Here is a 19400-nt window from a genome sequence, read left to right as displayed (position 1 = left end):
TCCTTTCTACCCCTAAAAAAGTTAGGAATTGTGTAAATTTCCTTTTTTACATACTAAACTGTTTGGGAATCTCCTAAGAAAATGCCAGTGAAGTTTTTCCTATTATATCAATGTGAGCCTCGGTGATTTTTTTCCCCCCATTCATTGTTGATAGCGTATTTTAAAAGCCAGTGGGTAAGAAACGTTTATAGAGGGACTTCTCATTAATAGCCAAAAGTTTAGATATAGTACATAAGTGAGAATTGTTTTTGGTTTTTTTTTTTTATAATTTTATGTACGTATGGCTGCGTTGGGTCTTCGTTGCTGTGCGTGGGCTTTCTCTAGTTGCGCCGAGTGGGGCTACTCTTTGAGCTCAGTAGTTGTGGTGCACGGGCTTAGTTGCTCCGTGGCATGTGGGATCTTCCTGGACCAGGGATCGAACCTGCGTCCCCTGCATTGGCAGGCGGATTCTTAACTACTGCGCCACCAGGGAAGTCCCAAGAATTGTTAATTTTTAGAAAAAAAATAAAACTACCTCAACAGTATGAATCAATCTCAGAAGCGTAATTTTGAGTGAAAGATGCCAGATGTAAAAAGTACGTATCATACGATTCCATTTGTATAAAGTTCCAAAGTGAGCAGTACTAATCCAAGCCATTAGAGGTCAGGATCTTGGTTCTCTGAGGAGGGAGAAGTGACTGGAGGGGACCTGAGGGGGCTTCTGGAGTTTTGGTACGTGATTTTGTGATTTGAGTTTCATTACATAAATTTATTCTGTAGAAATTCAGTAAGTTTGTACAATTTTCCATTCGTATGTTATACTTCAATAAAAAGTATCCATTAAAGTCAAGAGCTTCAATTAAATGGAAAATAATGTACCTACTGTGTGTTTATTTAGTTGGAGATGAAGGACAGAAAGCCAGGAAGAGCAAACAGGAGGCATTTCCAACACTGGAGACTGTGTTCACAAAACTTCAACTCCTTTCATATTTTGATCAACATCAAGTGACATCTCAGGTAGCCATTAAAGCTGTTTTATTATGCATTTGGGATATTTCCTTAAAAATCTTTTTCATGCAATATATGTTTTTGGCTTTGCTTGTTTCACAAATACATTTTTTAAACATATTTGGAAGCGTCTTAAACTATCAAGCAGTTCAATTTTAAGTGTCAGGTTGCCTTCCTCAGAGGAATTAATTTTTATCATGGAAATATTTTTACCATATGATAATAATCAACACTATATAAAATAATCTATAATGCAGTACTTATATTATTACATTTTAGTCCTACATTGCTATCGATAAGGGAGAAATCTGTTGATGACTGAAGAAAAATTACTATGCCATTGAGAAGAAACCAAATCTCTTTTGTTTTACAAATCCATTGATAGTCAAATGGATGTCATCTGGAAATTAATTAGCGTTTATTGTTGTTCTGCCTTTAGGAGAGTTGGGCGTAGATCTGAATGACAACTCAGCTTATTTCTTCAAATTATAGTTGTTTTAAGGATATTATTGCATTTGTACATGGTTTTGTCTTCTGTAGAAGTATGTTTCAACTTCTAAATAGAATCACGTATAAATTCACGTTTCTTACCTACAAAATTGAAGTAATTTAATAAATAAAAGTTATTCGGACTGTTGGTCTTACGATTACTTTCACTTTTTTTTTTGGCACAGATCTCTAACAACGTGCTGGAACAAATCACAAGCTTTGCATCAGGAACATCGTACCATCTCCCATTGGCTCACCATATTCAACTCATCTTTGATCTCATGGAGCCAGCACTGAATATCAATGGCCTCATTGACTTTGCAATACAGGTGTCAAAGGGATCCTGCTTCTCTCTTTTTGCAGAAGGCAAACCTACTAGGCATTGTACAGTTTAAAATGAGCCACCCAGTGCATTTTTGAATAGTTGAAACATTCTGAGTCAACAGTACTCAGCTAGCATTTTCAACTAGCATTTTAATTGCATCTGCGTTCATAATTTTCAACTAAATAATTATAATTTGTGCTGAAATATAGTAATAGTCACTTTAAAACGTGAGAGCTTTGAGGGTATTTCTTGTTTGTCTTTTGTTTTTTGCTTAGGGAAAGGTGAAAGTTTGTTTGCTATTTATAGTAGAGTATATTTTAGGGAAGAGCAAAAAATATGAAACATTATTAATTTGTTCACTATTTTTCTTATACACATACTTGAGTTCATTTGTTATGTCACTAGTGAGTAGACATAAAACTTGGTTTCTTTTACTTATTCTATTGGAGGTGTTAGCTTTGTTAGTAATAAGAAAATGATGATAAATAACTTCCATTTATTGAAAAGGAGGGGCAAGTGGACAAAAAGTCAGAGGTGGGGATGTTCTTCTCTGAAACTATCCAGTCCAGAACTTTGGACCACCATAAAATTTTGATAACTGTTTCAGTATTGGGTACCTCTCGATTGCATTGACCGTGATGCCCAGACAGAAGGAAAACTCTATAATTTGATAAAGTATTAAAAATAAAAACCAGTTAATTCATCGGGGTGCTGAGACTGTGGTTGTATATGTGCATGTTCCTGGGGCAGGACAAGGAAGGAGATCAAGTAGTTTTAGAATGACTCAATATATCCGTGGTTTGTAAAGATAAACGTCTTTCCTATTTGTTTTGGCAGCTACATTTTTCTTCGATCTTTTCTCCCATTGTAGCTCCTGAATGAACTGAGTGTTGTGGAAGCCGAACTGCTCCTGAAATCCTCCAGCCTGGCAGGAAGTTACACAACGGGACTGTGTGTCTGCATTGTGGCCGTTCTCAGGAGATACCACAGTTGTCTGATCCTGAATCCCGATCAGACGGCCCAGGTGTTTGAAGGGTTGGTATACCCTAGAATGTGTAATTTGTGATGAAATATGATAGTGGTTTTAAGACAAAAATAGTACTGTTTGTTTCATAGAAAGGTATAACACAGTTAAGGAATGCTTGTGCCAGGAAACGTTTATCGGAAAGGAGATAAAAGCATGAAAAGTCTGCCTGCCTGCCTGGTGGCTACTTCGCTCCCCCTAGTTGCTGTCATTTCTGCTACCCAGCATCCTGGCTTATTATGGATGGTGAATAAGTGACTGCTTCTTCGCTCATGTAATTTCAGTTTCTGTTTGGAGAATCCAACGCCAAATAAGCTTTGCACATACATCATCTTATAGATTTACCTTTTCAATTTTATTTCTTTTATAAATTAAAGGAAATTTTTGACCAGGGTTAATCTAGAATAAATGACTTTTTTGATTCTTAGTCTTTCTTCGGTTTGTGTGAATTGTAGGCTGAGGTTTTCTCTACTACTGTTAGGGAGTTGGGCGAAGTAATTACATCACCCCCATTAAATGAGGCCGAGGCTACTGGCACCAGAGAAGTATAATGAGCTGTCAGAAAACCTATTCTGAGCTCCTTTTTGTCCACTGCAGACTCCTTTCTCCAGAGCTTTATATACTTAAAAGAAAGGCAACCCTCCTGGGCTCAAAAGAAACATGGGGTTCACAGTGCCTTTTTTTGGTAATCTAGCGCATGTAATCAACATGTACTCTATTCTAGAGTGTCATCCATTTAACAGCAGCTTTTTAGGAGAAGAGGAAGAGCTTCCACGTTAATTCTACACACATAGATTTATTTTTTTTTAATTTGAATATTTTTTATAATATTCTTCATGGTCTCAAAGATGTTTCTGTAATAAACATGTAAATCAATAACCATAACCAAATTAAATCCAATTGTTGTTACATTCAGTTTGTAAAAGAGGCTGTCTCTTAATTATATGTGCTTTTCTTTAACTGCAGTTCCTAAGATGAAACATTTTTACTTTGTAATCTTGGGGGAGAAATACATTCTTCTTTTTTTTATTAAAAAAAATTTTTTTAACATCTTTATTGGAGTATAATTGCTTTACAATGTTGAGTTAGTTTCTGCTGTATAACAAAGTGAATCAGCTGTACGTATATATGTATCCCCATATCCCCTCCCTCTTGCATCTCCCTCTCACCCTCCCTATCGCACCCCTTTAGGTGGTCACACAGCACCAAGCTGATCTCCCTGTGCTATGCAGCTGCTTCCCACTAACATCTATTTTACATTTGGTAGTATATATATGTCCATGCCACTCTCTCACTTCGTCCCAGCTTACCCTTCCCCCTCCCTGTGTCCTCTAGTCCATTCTCTACGTCTGCATCTTTATTCCTGTCCCGCCCCTAGGTTCATCAGAACCATTTTTTTTTTTTTTTACTTAGATTCCATATATATGTGTTAGCATACGGTACTTGTTTTTCTCTTTCTGACTTACTTCACTCTGTATGACAGACTCTAGGTCCATCCGCCTCACTACAAATAACTCAGTTTCGTTTCTTTTTATGGCTGAGTAATATTCCATTGTATATATGTGCCACATCTGCTTTATCCATTCATCTGTCGATTAGGTTGCTTCCATGTCCTGGCTATTGTAAATAGAGCTGCAGTGAACATTGTGGTACATGTCTCTTTTTGAATTATGGTTTTCTCAGGGTATATGCCCAGTAGTGGGATTGCTGGGCCATAGAGAAATACATTCTTGACTTCAGCTTTTAGCCTTAAGTAGCATTTATGCCCTTAAACTTCTGCCAACATTGAGCTTGATTTAAGTTTATTATTTCTGGGCCTCTTCTCTACTTACACGCTTCCTCACCTAGCAAATATTATCTTACCACTTGAAGGCACCTCAGTTAATATCTTCCTAATCTTTCCTTCTACCTTGTCTCTCCTATTCTTGGTTCTTTCTTCAATTTTCTTCTCTGAGATCAGAAGTTAGCAAACTTTTTTCTGTATAGAGCCAGATAGTAAATATTTTAGCTTTTGTGGACCGTAAGCTTTCTCTTCATATGAGAGCATAACCACAGATAATATACACTTAGATTATTACTAAGGGACATCTGAAACATCCCTGATATTTTTAAATGTAAGGAAATGACCATCTTAGAACCCAGGAAATATAGAACTATTTTATAGCCCTCCACTACCCTGTAGGGTTGAATGATTAGTACCATTTTATAAGTCAAGAAACGGAAACTCGGGCCTGTTAAATGGAGTGGTAGGTGAAGTGATGTACCCAACATCAGATAGCCAATAAATCTCCCAGATTGCTAAAAGTCTTTCTGACTAGGAGCTCATTCATGCTGTTTGATTTATACCATACTTTTTAAAACCGTGTATGGAACCATCTCTAGTTGGTCACGAAATGAATATAATAGGTTTTCACGAGTATTTTGTTTGTTTGTTTGTTATTTTGGAATTTATTTCATTATCATTTATTTTGACATTTTAAATTTGTGTTCTATTAAATGTTCATAAAATCATATTTGATATTCAGTTTATTATATTTGTTCTTTATCATGTAGAGTAAGGATAAGTATTTTCCCCAAAACTATTATTTGGGGGTTTTTTCTTTTTCTTTTTTTTTTGCACTTATATGAATAAGCATATTGGATCTCAATGTAAAATGTTTTTCTTACCTCGAGTAAGTGACAAAATTATTGAGGAAACAAACACTCAATATTTACTGCGATACAGTAAATGCCTAGCAAACTTTCAATAAATGTTTGTTTATTTTAATCACAAAATAATTCTTTGCTTTTCAGGGTATACCTGGAATTTTTTGGTTTATATAGGTAACAGCTGATTGAATCATCTACTTTTCTCCTTAACTGTGGGACAGTTTTGCTATAATTGACAGCCTTTATCAGTTGCCTGCCTCTGCTGATGTCAGTTCACAGGGCTTGGGATGCTACGTGGCTATTTCTTTGCATAGTTTCCTAGGTCCCACCTCTGATGTTTGTGACTCCAGGGTCCTTCTCAGCCTTGACATGCTAGCCTCCCTCCCGTCCCCTAAACAGTGGAGAGGGCTCCAGACTGGGGTTCTGGAGACCTAAGTTCTCCTTTTGGATCTGCTGTGAAGTAGCTCTTTGCCTTGTGGGCAAGATACATCACCTTTCTGAGGCTCAGAGCCCTCTTTGTGGAATGAGGAAGGTGAATCAGATGATTTCTAAAGCCCTTTTCAGCTTTAATAATCTGAGTCGTCTGTGACACTGTTGTAGTAGTACCGAGCCCTGTAACAGAATGCAAGATGACAGTGGAATCAGACTCATAGATAGATGGATGGACCGCTAGTGTTTACTTCTGTGTGGTATGAACTTCTGTTCTGTATGAATTGTGGCCCAAAAGGCCATCTTTCTGATCTGGGGAATTGGAGTAATAGTGGTATTTCTGAACCACAAGTCTTATGGAGAATGTCACTAAAAAGAAGGGGTCTTAAATTCTTATTAAGATAAACTAAAATAAATTTGTTTCTAGTTTGGAAAAACAAGGAGAATGTGACCTCAAACCATGAATTCTTCAAGTTCATGCCAGAACCAGCTCATGGTCTTGAAAATAGATTTCCCAGACTTACTGATACGAAGAGATTGCCCTTTTACATAGTGGACATGGGGCCCTTTGCAAATTTCCAGAATTTGTCAGTCTTCTTACTGATGAGAGATTCTCTCCTACAACTTTTGTGTCCTAGTCACAGCAGCTTTATCGGTGGATTCCTCCCTACATATCTTCTGTACGGAGGAATTTCTTTTATTTCTTAATGGCATTTCTGAAGTGTTAAAAAAATATTTAGTGTTTCAATATCATAATAGAAAACTGATTTTTTGCAGTTATTTACTTGGTATAATGATTACTGTTAACAATCTGGTATCTTTTTTCTTACTTGAGTAATACATGGACACATTCTCACTCTAAAAGATCCAAGCGCTAACACGTATATTAGCAAAGTGTCTCATTTCTTCATATATTTTTCTCCCCAGATTGTGTGGTGTGGTAAAGCATGTGGTGAACCCCTCAGAATGTTCTTCCCCAGAAAGATGCATCTTAGCCTACCTCTACGATCTCTATGTGTCATGTAGCCACCTCAGAAGTAAATTCGGAGACCTCTTCAGGTGGGTAGAAGAAAGTCGAAAGAATAGGAATAGGATTGTGCCTATATTTGTTTGTGTACCAAATTGTCATCCGTTTGAATAATGAAAGTTAATCCTAATTATATCTGCCAGAATTCCTATTGAATTATCTTTCATTGTAGCTCTAACCTCCTATTCCAAATCACTATGCATGTTTAGCTCTGATTGCAGTTTTGATATAAGAGAAAACGTTCTGTATTTTGCAGTTGCTGTTACCTCTCTTGGAACATTGCCTCCCCACTGTTTGCATACCTACTTTCTCCCTGCGTTTGCTTCTCTGACTCCTTGAACTTCCTACTTCACAGAGCATCTCTGACTCCCTGTCATCCTCTGCACCTTAGCACTTGTACCCACGACAGGTAGACAGGTGCTGGAGAGTCTGTACTTCCGTAATGGTGTTGGAGGAAATTTAGATGATTAACTAAGTTGGGGGAGGGAAGGGGGCAGTAATAGCTGGCAGAATAAATTTGGAATCTGGAAGCAGGCAAGGAAAGAATAGTCAATTACAGTTTCCTTTGCTCCGTTGTATCTTGCATCCAGCTTGTTCGTAAATCCTATGAACTCTGCCTCCCAGGTACATCTAGAACCTGACCACTCTTCATTGCTTGGCAACTACCACCGTGCTCCTCTCTTGGTTGGACCATCGTAGTGTCCTTCTAACTCGTTTCTCTGCTTGCACTCTTGACTCTCTTAAGTGTATTCTCAACATGTCTTCAGAAGTTATCCTTTTGAAATAAGAATAACTTGAAGTTTTCCAGTGGCTTCTCATATCTACTCAGAATAGAATTCAAAGTCCTTACCTAGCCTTTAGGATCTACTGGATCCAGTCCTGTCTTCCACCACTTTCTCTCTGTCCATTCTAATCACGTGGACGTCCGTATTGGTCTCCCAACACTCTAAGCACACTCCCACCTTGGGGCCTTTGCACTTGCTGTCACCTCTCTCGTGATGCTCCCTTACACAGTTCGTTCGGGGCTCTATCTCCCTGACCACCGCACTGGAAATAGCCCCTCCCCCCGGTCTCCGTCATTCTCTGAACCTTTGCACTTTGCCCCTCCCCATTTCATACATTATGTATTTAGTTATGGTCTGGCTCCTTTCTAGAATGTAAGCTTCATGAGAGCAGAAACTTTCTTTAGTTTCTTCATTGCTCTATCCCAGTACCTTGAAGAGTGTCTGGCTCATAGTAGGCACTGCAAAAAAAAAAAAAAAAAATCTGCTTAAAGAATGATATATACCAAATCAAAAACCATGATATTTTTAATGGTATTGATAGGGAAAAATGTGAAAGTATGTTCTTTATGAAATGAATTAGGTTTCAAAATAATCCCTTATGGAATGTCTGAGTGGGTCTTAGGAACCATCTTTCCACAGAAATGTTGTAATAATAATACCCCATATTCTTTTTTTTTTTTTTTTTTTTTGCGGTACGCGGGCCTCTCACGTCGCGGAGCACAGGCTCCGGACGCGCAGGCTCAGCGGCCACGGCTCACGGGCCCAGCTGCTCCGGGGCATGGGGGATCCTCCCGGACCGGGGCACAAACCTGCGCCCCCCGCATCGGCAGGCGGACCCCCAACCACTGCGCCACCAGGGAAGCCCCCCCCCCCGCCCCCGTATTCTTCTATTACTTTACAGAGCGCTTTCAGTTTCAGTTTACAGTTTTCAAAGAGCTTTCTCATACAAGAGTCGGTTCTTGCGACAGCCGTGTGAATTTCCCAAGGAAGCCACAGTTGGGTGTATTTGACCTCTAATGCTCCTGCGGCGTGGTGAAGCATGTTAAATGAGTTAATTCAAGTAACGCGCACTGGCTGTGTGGAGATTCAGGAGACCAGCCATGAACTGAGGGGCTACTTAGCATCAGCACCATGGGGCTTCACAAGGGGTTACCCGTCTAAAATTTCCTGGACTAAGCCATGGAAGAGAACTGCGTTTCTCTCAGGAAACCTTCAAGTCAGGCATTATTTGTAGCTTGGGATTACGAAAAATGGTCAAACAGACGCTAGATATGCAGAGACTTCTGTTTGTATACTAATAGACCATTTTGAATGATTAGATCAGAAACATCATCTATAAGGTTGTGTGAGAATCATATTTGGAGGAAGTAGAGCATTAGTCACGTCTGCTTCTGATTAGTCACGTCTGAGCTGCTGCTTTGTGCCAGGCACTATGGCGGGTTATTTCCATCAAGATCTTTAATCCTCCCAACAACCCCAGGAAGTAGAAATGATTTTTCCTATCAACAAATGGCCGTTCCTCATTATAAGTTAATAAATGATAAAGCCTGGATTTGAACATAAGTCATTTTGGCCTCAAGGTGGTGTTGCTTTCATTACTCTATCAGTTTTTTCTTATACATGCAAGTTTCAGAAGGAAAATGTCTGAGTTTTTGTTTGTTTGGTTTTGGTTTGGGGTTTTTTAAACTCCATATACGCCTGCAACAGAGAGTGCTAAGAATTTGAGAGTGACCTAGGTGGCAGCTAACATTTCACTAAAACCTAGAGCTCATCTGGAAAGAGTGTAATAAGTGAAATATGAAGCCTAGAAATGAAGGGACACGAGACTTCACCATGAACCACAGAGTTCAGAAGAACTGCCAGAGGAGGTAGGAGGGCATCAACTTGAGAGAAGTCTCTATACTAATCGAAAAGTGAGGCTGACTTTTATAAAAATTAGGAAAGAAAAGCAGAATTCTTCTGGTTTCCAAAGACAGACAGGGGTAGATTGTTAGAATTAAATGGAAAGTTGAATAACAAGAGATGCTGCTTTGCTATTTGCAGAACTCTGTTTCCTTAAAGACTCCGAGTATTGGGTGGTAGAGGAAACCAGGGACGTGGTATTAGGGAGGGAACCGGCAGAGAGCAAAATTTGTTTTTGTTTCATTTTTAGTGGGAAAATGAAACAAATTAAGAACTATTGCTAAGTGAGAATATATGCAGCCTGGCAGGGTTAAGACAGGGAAAAGGGAGATTCTTAAAAACACTGGGGACTGTATAATTCTGTCATTTTGAATAGGTTGTGACTTCAGATTGCAAACTTGTATCCTTCAGCAACCCCTGACAAGTTTTTATATAAGTTGTAGGCGAAGAAAAAGGGTGTAGAAGATTGTACTTGCTGCCACTTAGTGGGTGGCTTCAGTCCTCTCTCTTGGCCCAGTGCTCCCACGCATATTTGGTACTTAGTTTTACCTGGGACTGCTTTTTTTTTTTTTTTTTTGGCGGTACGCAGACCTCTCACTTTGCGGCCTCTCCCGTTGCGGAGCACAGGCTCCGGACGCGCAGGCTCAGCGGCCATGGCTCAGGGACCCAGCCGCTCCGCGGCATGTGGGATCCTCCCGGACCGGGGCACGAACCCTTGTGCCCTGCATCGGCAGGCGGACTCTCAACCACTGTGCCACCGGGGAAGTCCTGGGACTGCTTTTTAAGCATACAGATTCAGTACACCTGCAGTGAGGCCCAGGAGTCTTTTATTTTTAACAGATGCCCCAGAGGTGATTCTGAAGGAGGATGTCTAAAAGTCACTTTTTGGTAAACACTGAACGGAACAATCTCAATTTTCTTAAAGCAGTTGTCAATGTTAACAGCTTAGGGTGAAGAATCTATATGTCTTTTCATTTTTGAGGAAATCATTCCTGGCTACTGTTTATGTAGGCGCATAAGACTAAGACGTGTGTCGCCTTGATCACAAATAAATTTGCTGCCAAAACTTAATCTAAAAGGCAAAGAGTCTTTGCTGCTTAAAAGAGCTCTTGAATAGAGAAGGTGAATTGTGGCTTATGGATTTGTTATCCACAGCAACTGGGCTAGAATAGCAAAGTGTACATGGAATCTGAGCTTTGAAATCAGGTCATCCCTCAGCCTTATCTGCAGAGCAGGGTTAGAGGGGATGCTTTCTAATTCCCTTTATAAATTTATAATATTCTGCATTTTCTTCAGATGTAACTCTGAATGTGGTAGACCAGGCTCTTAAAAAACTCTAGATACTGCTGAGAAGTACAGTGTGATAAAGTTTTAGGAACAATGTAATAGTTTCTGTACTCTCATAGAATGTATGTATTCCCCATATCCCCCTACTAGAATTTAAGCTCCTTGAAGGCAGGGAGTGAGCCTCTCTTTCTCAGCTGCACCATGGTGCCCAGAGTAGCCATGGCACATGAACCCCCGTATACTTTGTACCGAGAGGAATCGCTTTACAGGATGAATGATTAGGACTAAAACACCAAGTTGTTCCTGATGTGTAATCCAATCCATTTTTATTATTCTTAAGTAATAGCACTTTCCAACCACTGTTCAGAGACAGTTGTTGGAAGCCATAGTAGATTCTTTTTTAAAGCATGTAAAATGTAGAAAAGACTTAGGACATAATCAAGATTAGTACCCAGATGTCTTATTCTTGTTTTGTTCTTCCACCCATTCAGTAACTATTGAACTAGCATATTCCAAGCACTGTGTCCGGTGCCGATTATTAGGAAGAACCCATAATGTGAACCTTCTCTAGGAATACATTACAGCTGCCATTTAATCTGTCCTTAAATGAAATACCTTTCTAGTTATTTTAGTTTTGTTTTGTCTTTTAACTCTTCTTCTTGTAACCTCAGTAGTGCCTGTTCAAAAGTAAAGCAAACCATATATAATAATGTGATTCCTGCAAATTCTAACTTGCGATGGGATCCAGACTTCATGATGGATTTTATTGAGAATCCCTCAGCCCGTAGCATCAACTACTCAATGCTGGGCAAGATCCTTAGTGACAATGCGGCCAATCGCTACAGCTTCGTCTGCAACACACTCATGAATGTATGTATGGGCCATCAGGATGCTGGAAGGTGAGCTGGGATTCACGATTAACCACACAGTTGTTGCATGGCTGCTCCTTTGAAATTAAGGGCTTTAATAATTGCCTAAGCAGACATTTGGCTTTTGTTTGTTTTTAAATCTTATTGTATTCCTGCACTTACTTCTCTATTCCATGATTTTCTTAACCTGGCTTATTGATCTGGTGTGAGATGCTCTAGATATAATCTGTAAGTTATCTGGTATGTTTTCAAAGGCATAACGAAAATACAAATGAAAAAGACAGATTTTGAAAACACTGGATTTAGACTGACCTTTTAATTTTTTTGATGCCCTTACAAATGTGAATTTACAGGTCAGATTTGTTCACAGAACTAAAAATATGTTAATTGACATCTATACTGGTTATTGTTTGTTGCTCAACAGCATTAAATATTGGCTTGCTCAAAACGTTCGTTTGGTTTTAAGTAAAGATAAAAGATACATTTTTCATTTTCTCCCAGAACTTTATTGAACAATGTATTCATTAACTGAATGAATTTTTTGGCCAAGCCAGTAGAAACCATTTGAAGACATTTCCTTTCCCTTCTGCTCCAGGTTCTACTAGGTTATTTGACAAGTGGATTTTTATTATATCCTTGAATCTAAGAAATGAACGCCATGTTTGATGATATTGAAATTATGTGTTCATTAAGTTTATCGTATGTGAGTATTTCTCTTTTGTTACTTTCTTCTATATTCTTTTTCTTCTTTCTAGGATTAATGACATAGCCAATTTCTCCTCCGAGCTGACGGCCTGCTGCACTGTTCTCAGTTCAGAATGGCTGGGAGTCCTGAAGGCTCTCTGTTGTTCTTCAAACCACGTCTGGGGGTTTAATGATGTACTTTGCACTGTAGATGTAAGTTTTCTTTTTCATTTAAAAACTCAACTATGCAGTTAAATATTTAGCTAGTAATTTTTTTTAGTTGACTCAACTATTAACTGAAATATTGTAAATTATTTTGTCTTTCTCTCCCTGAAAGCAATAAACCAGAATGTGGTTGCCAAGAATAAATAAAGGGGAAAAAATCAAAATAAAATAGCCTAATCTAGAGTGGAGATGCCAAGAGTTTCCTTGTTGTTAGCTGAGATTTCTTCTGTATAGTCTCCTCAGAGTGGTTTGTTCATAGTTTTTACCAAGTGCCTTGGGTTCCTCATGGCATAGGACATAATTTAACTAAAGCAGTTTACATTCTGAAGACCACCAGTTTGTTTTCTTAGAATGAAAAAAAAACATCTGAGAGTATAGGTTCTGTTGTGTGGCATCAGGACATCCAGGCTCAGAATCAGAGGGGTGTCCAGTCTTTCTTAGTAGTGGTGTCAGGAAGCTTATGAAGAGATATCCTTTATGGATCACAGATATCCTCAGAGAGCATGTTGCATCCATGGTGTGTGAATTTCTTAAAAATCCATCTGGATTCTTTATTTCTGCCTATCACTTCCATCACTTCTTGCAGTAGTTTGTGTTGCATATTAGTATATCTCATGTATAGAAGAACTTTATACATTTTAAAAACTGGCTCCCCGTTGAAGGTTTATTTCCTAGTTCTGGTATCTGAAGACCAGGTGGATAATCCTGCTCCATTCTGTGGGCACCTAAGATGTAAAACTCATATCTGTGACCTGCTCTTCCAGACAGAAAAAGACCCAAATTTTTATCTTTAACGTAGTTCCTTAATCTCTCGGTTGTTTTTTGTTTCACTTTACCTCTGCTTGTTCCCTCATTTGTAAAGTTGGAATTAATAATAGTATGAACCTCACAGTGGGGTGCCCTTAAATGAGGTGATCTTTGTAAATCTCTAACCATAGTCACTGGCATATAGGACAACTTAATGTGGAGGCTGCTGTTACAGCTGTTTTTCTTATTATTTTCTGTCAAAGTCTTGTGAGATCTGTAAAGGGTAGAGGTTTCCACCCTGAATGAATTAATTTTCCTCCCCTTTCTCCTCTTTCATTCTCTGTCTCACTCACCTTCACTCTTTCTTCTTTAAATTTCGGAGTCGGGTGAGAATTTTCAAAGTTGTTTTTAAAACTGATTTAATTATATTACAGAATCGTTATTGGTTATTCCCAAAAGGGACTCTAAAACATTAATAAGGCTTGTTTTTCAATTAGGGGAACCTCCTGTTTTCTGTTGCTTCCTAATGGTCTTACCCTGCAACGCTAGATTATACTGCATTCTGCTAAAAAGGCTTATTTATGCTGCATCTTTTAGGGATTTCTTGATTTTGCTGTTCTATTGTTTTGTTTTTCAGTTACATGTACTCAAGCTAAAGCTTAGTATCTTCTTAAAGCATTGGGCGTGTGGGTAGACCTCATTCTTTGTCTTATAAAGTAGAAGGAGGCCTAGAGGGTAATAATTATAAATCATTTCACTCTACCGGTTCAATTTGGGATTTGAGATCTTATTCGTATTACCTACATTCTCTTAGATATTAATCTTAGATGTTACTTAAAAGGGTGTTAGGTATTAAAACGTGTCAATGTTTTTCTTGAAGGTGAGTGACCTTTCATTCCATGATTCATTAGCTACTTTCATTGCTATTCTGATAGCACGACAGTGTTTCTCCCTGGAGGACGTCGTGCAGCACGTCGCTCTTCCCTCTCTCCTAGCCGCAGGTAAGGCTGCATGCAAGAACGGCGCTGGTTATTTCATTGTTGTCTTGGTGCAGTGGTTTCTAACTATTAAAAGGCAGTGACAGAGTAGAATTTAAGGGAACCTGCATTGGGCAGTGATATGGCATCAGGGTAGAGATGGTAGACTTTATAACAGTTATTCCAAACGAAGTCACATGGATCCCAACGGAAGAGGTTGGAAACGACACTTTCAGTACTTGTTTTTAAGGAAGGATTCCGGTTTCTCTGAAAAGCATAGACAGTGTCTTACTTTTTACTGTAAGGAGCATTTATTTAGATTATTCCAGAAAATTTAGCATAATAGAAAGGTGGAAGACGTGTTCTTGAATATGTTAGAAAACTTGCTTTTAAAATCCCTCTCTCCTAGCTTGTGGAGATGCAGACGCGGAGCCTGGGGCGAGAATGACATGCCGACTCCTACTTCATCTCTTCCGAGCTCCCCAGGCCTGCCTATTACCTCAAGCAACCGGTGAGCTGACAGCTGGAATATCTCTGATGACGCTTTCATTTGGAAGGCATATGCTTAAATTGACCAAGTAGGCTGTCCATTCTGTAGTTTCCTTCCTGATTTTGGTGGGCTTGCTTTGAGGTGATGAAGGCATGGGGTATGGCCATTAAGAGGGCTGTCAGCACCTTTCATGTAGGTAATATCAGGATGTATCGAGAAACTCACGTCAAGAGTTAATAAACAATAAAAATACCTCTTCTCCTCAGCCAGGCCAAGCTGGTGGGCAGCATGATCCTCCAACATACTGTGTGTGTTGCTAATGAAACACACCATAGCAGCTTAGGGCAATGGTGAGGCATTTATTCTTTTACTAAGGTGAAAGGCATAAGGTAAGAATTCTAGGGGTGTTACTGCATTCTGTTCCTAAAGATCATTTCCGCGTGTGTGTGTGTGTGTGTGTGTGTGTGTGACAGCAGAAGTGGATAAAAGTCCTCCTGATTTTTTGGATACATCTCTCTAAAGAGTAACACCATTGTCTTAATATTTAAAAAGAAAAGGTTAAGTAAGGAATACTGTCAGTGTTTCTTAGTGAATCCCTGAAGCATCAATTAAAGCTAGCTAATAGCAATTAAGTGCCGGCAGTCTGACAATGAAAGGCTCTGCTGACTGTAAATGGTTACAAAAGATGGTTAATGATGGTGATGAGACTATTAAAGGTTTGTTGTTTTCCTCCTAGGCAAACCTTTCCCCGGAATAAGATCGTCCTGTGATAGACACCTCTTAGCCGCTGCTCACAACAGCATTGAAGTGGGGGCGGTGTTTGCTGTCTTAAAAGCAATTATGATGCTTGGTAAGACTATCCTGGCACTCAGCTTGGTTAATCACCAGAAACTGAGACAAAATAATTTGTATTCAGGTTTAACTCTAATTAATATTATTAGAAACATATTTTTGTTTGTTTGTTCTCCTGGAAAAATTAGTTGGCATTTTCCAAGTTCACGTTCAGTTGGCCTCGGAGGAGTCTGTCCCTTATCTACAATTTTGGGGGAATTTAAATATAATACTTTTTTTGTGGCATTTTAACTGCAGGATGTTTCATTCTGATGTACTATAGATCCTTAGACCCACAGGGTTGTTTTGACTTCATTTGTTGGCAGAAGCCACACTTTGTGATGGACACAGTTGATTTGGTAATCTATCTAAAGGTTTAAATTTCATATTATATTCCAGGACTAGAACAACCAGAAAATCTGGGTTTTAATCTTAGTTTTTCTGCTTCCACTGTGACCCTAGACACGTTTATGTCCATCTGCCTTAGTTTTTTCATGAATGAGGTGATAATTGCAATGATATTGATACTGTTGATAAATCAATATTGGATATCACACTTTTGTTTTCATTTAATTTGTAATGTCCAAGACATCCTTATATCTTTATTGATATATATTCTCCAGGAGTAGTAGTATTGTCTTTTCATTTACAGTGCAATACCTTAAGACATTTTTATCCTATAAATCATTTAGGATTTGAAAGATTAGGAAGTCTTGAATTCACACTGCCTAATTTCAACTTTGGGCACCCTCTTATGTTCTTGACTAAACAAAAGTTGTCTCTAATGTTCCAAGGGAGCGTCCTTTGACTGGAACTAAATTTACTGAGTGGTTAGGAATTGTTTTAGATGAGTCTTAAACATGTTTTAGAATATACCCTGACCCTTTATACTCCTGCTTGAGAAGTGTTATTCGGTGATGATGAGGAAGCATAACAGGGTTTTCATAAAACAAACTACTAAAAGTTCGCCTCAACACACACACAGACACACACACACACACACACACACACACACACACACACACACACACACACACACACACACACACACACACACACACATTCCTCTTGCAGTGCCCGTGGGTTTTGTAGTAGAAAGGGAAAGGTAGAGCCACACGGGAGGCCACACCCTCTCCTCTGAGCTTGTAATATTGTACAGCCAACATTAAATGCTCATGTCAGTCATATTGCTCTACTCTGACTACGTTTGAAAGGAAAGCTGGCTGGTCAGTTCTATTTAATAAATATATGTACGTACCATGAAGTCAGGGACTCACATTTTTGCTGTGGTATCTCTAATGCCCATGAGAGAAACTAAAGAGTAGGTTTTCCATACACTAATGTTGGAAGTGTGAATGCATAAGTGATAGACATTTTAATGGCAGAAACCAAGACGTGTCCCATCTAGACATTATCCCCTTGATTTGTAGGACCGGTCTAATCCCAAGTACAGTTTGCCAACCTCTTTAACTATCCAGATAACCATATTTTAATCTCAATGCATAATCACCTGTTTATTTTTCTTTGATTGCCTTTCCTTGACCTTTTTAATTGGCCCCAGTTCTTGATAGATTTTACAGCTTCCTAAGCCATGGAGGGTTCTTCAGGTCTGAGAAGTCAGGATCAGGCTAGTTGAATGTCAGCAGACCCTTGGACCACGCAGTCCCTGAACACTGTGTTTGTTCTATTGTCTCTACCATTACAGAAGGTTCTGGCACAGCCTTCCAGACCTTCTCTGTCATCCTAACATCTAAACTGAATGAGGATCTCCTAGACTAGGACTGGCAGAGGTGTTTGTTTCTTTGTTTTGTTTTTGCAGTTTTATCTACCTCACCATGTCGTTCTCAATGTTCTCTCAAGTCCTATCCACTAGGATCTATTCCGAGTTAGGGAGATAGGGTTGTTTTATAGAATTTGTTTTCTAATTTCTGTAGTAGTTTACTTCAAGGTGCGGAAATAGTTGTTTATACACCTAAGGTTGGAAAAAACATGCTAAATGTTGGTACATGTAGAATTTGGTCTTTGTTTCAGCTCCTGAAGAGCTCTGTTGAATTAAACAAACGTCTGTGAGTGGAGTGAACTTGGTACTTTTTTGTATGAGTATTTGAATGAGAAATGTATAATACCTAATAAGATATTGATGAGTTGAAATGTATTATTTATTCCTCCCCTCCTCTTATGATTTTATAAGCAAATATTCACTAAGCAATTCTGATTTTCTGAAATTTTTTTTAGCAGAGTCAAAACTTTTTCTTGGTTGACCTGTGGGTTTTAAAAGGCTTTTTGCACTGACCCGGCCTTGGTTTCACTTACAGTGAAGCCGTGAGGGCCTCATCTAAACTCATTTGTTGGTTCCAGGAATTTTTCCTGTTCAACGCTTACGATCCTGTGGGTAAACAGGCAAGAGTTTGGAGGCTCTGTTGTCATTTGGCAATCTTTATCACCAAATTATATTAATTTCTCACTTTTAAAATATGACAATTACTCGTCTTTCATGGCTAGAGAAGATTTCTTATTTCCAGCTATTCAACCATTCTGCTCAGTTCCCCTCCCCGGCCCCAGAACCTTGTAATGAGGAAAACACTTTCCTGAGCTTCGTTTTATTGAGTGTATTAGAGGTTGATCAGGTGAGGTTTTCTAATTTGGATGTTTACAGAGAGGAAAGTGAAAGACATGGGTTATTCAATGAATGCCCTGTTTTCCAGGGCTTCCTTAGTATGCATTGCCCTTTTCCATTCCCAGGGAAATAAATCTCTCTTGTCAAGAAGTTGCTAGTAAGGTGGGCTAAGGCAAAACTTTTCTCTTGACCTATGGATAGAAAATAAGTCATTGTAAGAGAAGAAATGGAAAAGGGACATCTAGAAGGGTGAGTAACCCATTTTTTCCTTGTCTATAAGTCAAATGAATTTGAATACCGTTCATGCTTGAAATATTGGTGAAATCAATGTTCTGTGATGATTAAGTGTGATTCATAATGGCCTTTCCAAGTTTGGTGAAAGCATACTTAATTCTGTAAACGAAATAAAGAATGAGTCTTGAACATGTTTTGTTTTGTTTGTTTGGTTGGTTTTTTTCCCATGTCTGATGAAACTTCTCAGGGTTCTAGCATTTACTGTCTCAATCCCTTCTCTCTATTGCTGAACAACTGACTATGCAATGATGATCCCATTCATATATTTTAAATCCCTGAATGCTTGCCTCATTTATTTCCCAAATATTTGGCAATATTTTGAACGTCTGTGATTTTGCTTTTGTGATTCTGTTATTTAGGAGATGCCAAAATTGGCAGTAACAATGTCAGCTCTTTAAAGAATGACGACTTCACCGTGAGGGGTTTACGACGTGATGGAAATGCTGATGATATCTGGACTGCCTCACAAAATTCAAAATCCTGTGGGAAAAGCATTTCCATAGAAACTGCCAATTTAAGAGAATATGCTAGATATGTACTGAGGACTATCTGTCAACAGGTATTCTTCAGATTTAATTGGCCTTTAACTTTGAGTATGTAACTGTTCTTTGGAGAGAAATGCCCAATATTGTAGGAAACTTGTACATATGTGGTCCTCTTTTTCCTGCTAACTTTATTTTGAAATAATTTCAAATTTGCTGAAAAGTTGTAATAATTATAAAGAACTCTAGTATGCCCTTTATACGGATTCAGTCATTTTTT

At 38.7% G+C, this 19400-nt stretch overlaps 1 protein-coding gene across 4 annotated transcripts in view; it reads left to right on the top strand.

Moving 5' to 3' along the window:
- MED12L (mediator complex subunit 12L) overlaps positions 1-19400 on the top strand; it is a 330953-nt gene that overhangs the window by 252387 nt on the left and 59166 nt on the right. For 3 of the 4 annotated variants that reach the window (XM_079921180.1, XM_079921177.1, XM_079921178.1), the window contains 10 exons: positions 878-996; positions 1662-1805; positions 2673-2836; positions 6831-6962; positions 11576-11803; positions 12529-12670; positions 14310-14430; positions 14816-14917; positions 15633-15746; positions 18998-19197. In XM_079921180.1, coding sequence (XP_079777306.1) covers positions 878-996; positions 1662-1805; positions 2673-2836; positions 6831-6962; positions 11576-11803; positions 12529-12670; positions 14310-14430; positions 14816-14917; positions 15633-15746; positions 18998-19197 — 1466 coding nt within the window. The remainder of the gene's footprint in view (positions 1-877; positions 997-1661; positions 1806-2672; positions 2837-6830; positions 6963-11575; positions 11804-12528; positions 12671-14309; positions 14431-14815; positions 14918-15632; positions 15747-18997; positions 19198-19400) is intronic. The other variant, XM_079921179.1, reaches the window with a different exon arrangement.

Source organism: Stenella coeruleoalba, assembly GCF_951394435.1.
Source record: "Stenella coeruleoalba genome assembly, chromosome: 5".
Classification (NCBI taxonomy): Eukaryota; Metazoa; Chordata; class Mammalia; order Artiodactyla; family Delphinidae; genus Stenella; species Stenella coeruleoalba.
The sequence above is the reverse complement of the archived record's forward strand: the minus strand, read 5'-3'. Positions and strand labels throughout refer to the sequence as shown.